Here is a 4,946-nt window from a genome sequence, read left to right as displayed (position 1 = left end):
CTGAAGACATGTTGTCGATGAAAATAGTTTCATGCTGCAAGAACCTTCAACTAAACCACCCGTTGTGCCAAATGGCGCAGAGACTTGCTGATTCCATGTTAGCAATGAAAAGAAATCCATGGTTTAGTTGATATAGTTACGGGTACGCACATATGACAACAAATTTAATCTTTCTTATATGAAAAAAACAGGGCTTGTTATCAACAATTAGATGTATATACACAATTAAATTTGGTAACATAGAGTTCTGTTTGAAACAAAATGTATGTAACAAATCTAATCCTCTTTAGTAGGAAAAACATGGTATATTTTGCTGTCTATAATGAGATGTATATACAAATTCTAATTTGGTAGCACAGAGTTATATATTCTATAAGATGTGAATGACAGACATCACATCCAGAGATATTCACATCAGCAACAAAGTTGTCTACAATTCATGTGAACGATGTTGTTCGCCGAGGCGGCCGTTTCGGGGGCGTTGATTTCTGAGGGAGTCCAGGTGGTGATGATGATAGACACTCAATGGTTATCTACAGAGGGCATGATCAGCGCAAGTCCTGCATATTTCCCTTGCGAAGCTCGTCTTCAAAGTCGGATTTGTCAATTGTTCGCATGTGTAGCCATCTGTTAGCATGTGGCCAGGTTGGCCGGTGGTACCCATGTTGTGTGGGTTGAGTTGTGTTGGTTTTAGCTCGGTTTTCCTCAATTAACCAGGCAATTCTCACTATATTCTAAGCCAATGAAAATGAAAGTCTTTTGCCTCGTTTTAAAATAATTAAATAAAACATCAGCGAGAAATAACATCCTTGGGCCAACACCTGACTAAGTTGAAACGATATTGTTCCGCGCCTTCCAAATATGCGAAGGATATTACCGTTGTTGTCTTGGACTTGCAGCCCTTCGGGTGGCATCACTTGCCAAACAAAGGAGAGATTGGTAGGAATCGAAACACCAAGGATTGACCAAATCACAACAACAAAATTGCGATCATTTTTTCATATATATACATGAAGTGTCAGGTCATAGCATTGCTGAAGCAGACTAAAATTCAGGAGAATGGATGAGAATAGAAATGATGTAAAGTTGGGTCTCGGTTTAAAATGGGCATAAGAAAGTAGTATTTTAGTAGAGCTGTATCAGAATGCACAAAGGCTTAGTAACTGCAATACTAATTTACTCAAGGAAGAGCTGCACAATTTACTCAAGTAAGAGCTGCTCAATATTGTCGTCAGAACAAACTGTAATAGGATCGTGGGAATTATATGTTGATGTGTACACACCTTCACAATTATATAACTCTATGTAACAATGCACAAAGGAGTAGCAGCCACAATATTAATTTACTCAAGGAAGAACTGGTCAATTATGTCATCAGAACAAACTATAATAGGATGGTGCAAATTCTGTAAACCTTGAACGGGGCGCATAGTACCTTGCAAAGCCTATTAACATCAAGATGTAATAAGGCAAGAGAAAAATGATTGTAACTATCTTCTAATTGTTCAAACATTTGAGAAAGCTTAGAGAATCCGTCCTGCTGCCTTTTTCTCCAATGTTCTCTTCCTTCTTTTACCTGCAAAAATGAAGCATGTTCCACAAATTGGCAAAATCAGTGTTGTTACCAACAGACTTCCATATTATAATAGGTATTCTGGAAGTATTTATGCTAACTAAATTCAGAAAAGACCAAAAGCATAATAATTTAGCAGCCCTATATAAGACTTGTTTCAATCCTCATGGTGCATCTCGAAGCCCTGCAATCGAAACTGGAACATCACTCGCACTGAAATCTCTAAACACCAGTTGATCTAAATAACCAAGCAAGTAGCAGTCCTGCACTAAAACCCCTAAACACCAGTTCAGTTATCCATATTATACACATCCCTGCGACTACAAATTCTGAAAAATGAGAAACCGGACCCTCAGCAACAACTGACATAAAGGCTAAACCAGAGCAATCAACCATTACTTCTGTCATGGCACAAAATTTCTAATAGAATCACATCTAAGAATGTCAATTGGAAGGAGAGAAAGGAACTCTAGGAATTCATGGTGGCAGATAAAGCAAATAAAATAATATTGTTCAGGAAACAAGATAATATCGGGGACACGAAAGGTTGTTCTGAGATGTTCCAGACAATCTAACAGTTAGACAGCACACAAAAAAAGGTTGAATCAAAGAGAAACTAAAAACCAGATTACAATATAAACTGGTTACCTTTTTTTGCTTAGGCAAAGGCCGACATGAACATTAGAAACCAAATTGAACTTATCTTTTTCTATGTAGTAAAAAACTGAACAAGTGTGTTTTTCATCGAAAGAAAAAAAATGCTAGGAGAGTAATATGCTTATGGCAGAATTAACACTGATAGTAGAAGAAGATACATACTGGAAATGTTGGACTAAATTTAGCCATGGGAGATATTAAAAAATTGGTGAGCATTGACAGCCAACCAAGCAAATGAAGGAATATCCCCACCAAAATCAAGAACGGTAAATTAGCATCTAGAAGTATATAAAAACAAACATTCCGCTTAGAAGAGTGTTATCTCAGTATGATATAAATATCTATGAAAATGTACGCACTAGCTACTATTCATGGGGTGTCACCAGTAGCAAAACCCACACCCCAAATTGTAAAATCTGATGTCAGCAGCAAGATTGCTGCACAAACAAACTGCTTGAATCTAATGAATAAAGACGGGAGCATCCTAAGCGCATACAACATGATCTATGAACATAGTTTTTTTCCAAAGCATATGAATCAAATTAACAAACTAATTTGACCAACGGCTCTCGCCATCTTCTGAAGTTAATCACGGGAAATGGTTGCGTAGAGCAAAAATCCAAATCACATCAGCAAAGAAAAGCTATTTCCATGAAGTGCATTAGAAGCAGTTAGGAGAGGATGCTGCAATTTCCAAACAAAGTATAAATAGATATGAGATAGACATGAAATAAATCATTATATCTCAGACCACACTAAAGTAGAAAGAATCAAAGATATGGACATAATAAAACTAAACTTCGATTATATAAATATATGCATCAACACAGTAGCCATTCAGTTCATAGTTTACACGGGAAAGGAACAAACAACTGCATCGCTTGCCGGTTCGCTAGTGTTGTACAACTACAAATGCCAATACCTTGTTCCCCAGGACCAGCAGCATGGTGGCGTTGGATGCACTCGTCGTTGCTTGATGCGTGCGGGGCTCCCCAAGCCACACCCATGGTCACCTCTCCTGCCGCCTATCCAGCTCGCTGCACCAAGCACCACGCTCACCGGTGCTATCCGTCGACCCACATTGGTCGAGGCACCACCAGGACGCTCGATTTCGCATGGGTCTCCTTTTCCTTGTCTAAATCCCATCCGGAAGTTCCATACAGAGAGAGAAAGAAAGAGCACCACTGTTGCAGCTACCCAGGGTACTATAAATACATGGATGGAATCAAGACTAATAAATAAAAATAATAGAGTAGATAGTTTATTTAGTATATCACTTTTTTTCTTTTTAAAGGATTTAGAACAGCAGTTAGGACCAATAGAACTCAATTTTACCAATCAGGTGTTTGAGCTGATATACCAAGTTTAACTATCCATGTTTAGGGTCGTCCCATCAGGGCATTTGAAAAACTGCTATGAAGAAGAGTTAACTTCTTTAATCAACCATGTAGAGCGATGTATTTATCAAGGAACGGAACAACATTCAGAGCCGTATGAATATGCAGAAAACTACACAAATAGACAGGCAGTCAAGTTGTTGTAAAGCAAAGCTCGGTTTGGGAAGGACAACTTCAATGATTTAGTAAGGTTGCAAGAGTTTAGTTATCTACCCAAAAGAGTGAACTAATATGCAGTATAAAGGCAAACTTATGGATAGGAAGGCCCATCCTAAAAATCATACAATTGAAAGGAGGGAAACACATCAAGCAAAGGAAAAAAATCTCCTTTATAGAGGGGAAAGAAGCTACAGGACAAATCGATCCCCTACTTGACGAGGGGTCGCTCTCTGCCTGGAGGTTCCCGCCGCCGCCGGAGAACCTTGCCTCCGTGCCCGAGGATGGAGGAGGAAGCGAGCCTGGAGGCAGCTTGGGGACCGGAGCGCAGCAGCTTCGACCCTAATGGGCATGCGCCGATTGGATCTCCGGCCTCGCTGCCCCCACGTCCGGAGGAGCTCGTCGTCACCTCGCATCGATCCATCCACCGTTGGGGTGCCTGGATCTCCTCTTCCTGCTTCAGATCTTGGTCTACTGCTTCACACCATGGAGGGGCGTGCCTCCTGAAGAGGCCATGGCGGCAGTGGGGACGCGATATGGCAGGTGGAGGCGGCCGGCGCGTTTGGGGAGGAAGAGAGGGAGGGGATGCGGTATGGTAGGTGGAGGCGGCCGGCGCGTTGGGGGAGGAAGAGAGGGAGAGGGGAGGCGGCTGCATCAATTTGGGAGCACTGGAAAGGGTAGGGTTTGTGCGGGGCGGTGACCAATGGGTGTGGCTCTCGCACGATCTCCCACAAACAGCGCGACGTGCACGCGGCGTGCAGGGACAGGGTGCGCATGTACCACGAAACGGTTGACCCAGCCAACCAGCACATCGCATGAGCCCACACGTCATCAGCCAATGCGAGGTTACCACGCGGTGAAAACGAGCACCACAATCATCCGACGTTCTAGATCACGCAGAAGACTATTTTGACCACCATCCAACAGCCAATGAAGCAGGAAATCGAGGGAGCTCCCTCGGAGCGAGTTGGCTAGCCTCTGTTTTGTTTTAAATATGTTGCTTTGTGCTTACTAATAAATGCCAAATCATTGTTAATTAAAATTGGCTTTGATATACCTTGGGATCCGGGTAGATCCATTACTTGAGCACTTTATGCCTAGCTTAATGGCTTTAAACAAAGCGCTGCCAAGGAGACAACCCGAAAGTTTTAGAGAGTCATTTA

At 41.9% G+C, this 4,946-nt stretch overlaps 1 protein-coding gene across 2 annotated transcripts; it reads right to left on the bottom strand.

Annotated features, from left to right (window-relative positions):
* Positions 1 to 1,184: 1,184 nt before the first annotated feature.
* Positions 1,185 to 4,524, bottom strand: LOC125506481. 2 transcript variants are annotated; one of them, XR_007282671.1, is made up of 3 exons: positions 3,999 to 4,524; positions 3,153 to 3,435; positions 1,185 to 1,576 (listed from the first exon to the last, which is right to left on the bottom strand). XR_007282671.1 is itself a non-coding variant. In XM_048671290.1 (3 exons), exons 1-3 carry the CDS (start codon positions 4,436 to 4,438, stop codon positions 1,573 to 1,575), a joined length of 657 nt encoding a protein of 218 aa, XP_048527247.1. In that variant the 5' UTR covers positions 4,439 to 4,522; the 3' UTR covers positions 1,185 to 1,572. The 2 variants fall into 2 exon arrangements, 1 of the variants encoding a protein (XP_048527247.1); XM_048671290.1 differs by having other exon boundaries at positions 3,153 to 3,365; positions 3,999 to 4,522.
* Positions 4,525 to 4,946: the final 422 nt, after the last annotated feature.

Source organism: Triticum urartu, chromosome 1 (assembly GCF_003073215.2).
Source record: "Triticum urartu cultivar G1812 chromosome 1, Tu2.1, whole genome shotgun sequence".
In the NCBI taxonomy this organism is placed as follows: Eukaryota; Viridiplantae; Streptophyta; class Magnoliopsida; order Poales; family Poaceae; genus Triticum; species Triticum urartu.
The sequence above is the reverse complement of the archived record's forward strand: the minus strand, read 5'-3'. Positions and strand labels throughout refer to the sequence as shown.

Coding starts and splice junctions, on each gene's coding strand:
- LOC125506481 (XM_048671290.1), bottom strand. CDS start 4,438: ATGCAGCCGCCTCCCCTCTCCCTCTCTTCCTCCCCCAACGCGCCGGCC. Junction 3,366..3,998: donor AGAGAGCGACCCCTCGTCAA/GTAGGGGATCGA, acceptor GATGGGATTTAG/ACAAGGAAAAGGAGACCCAT.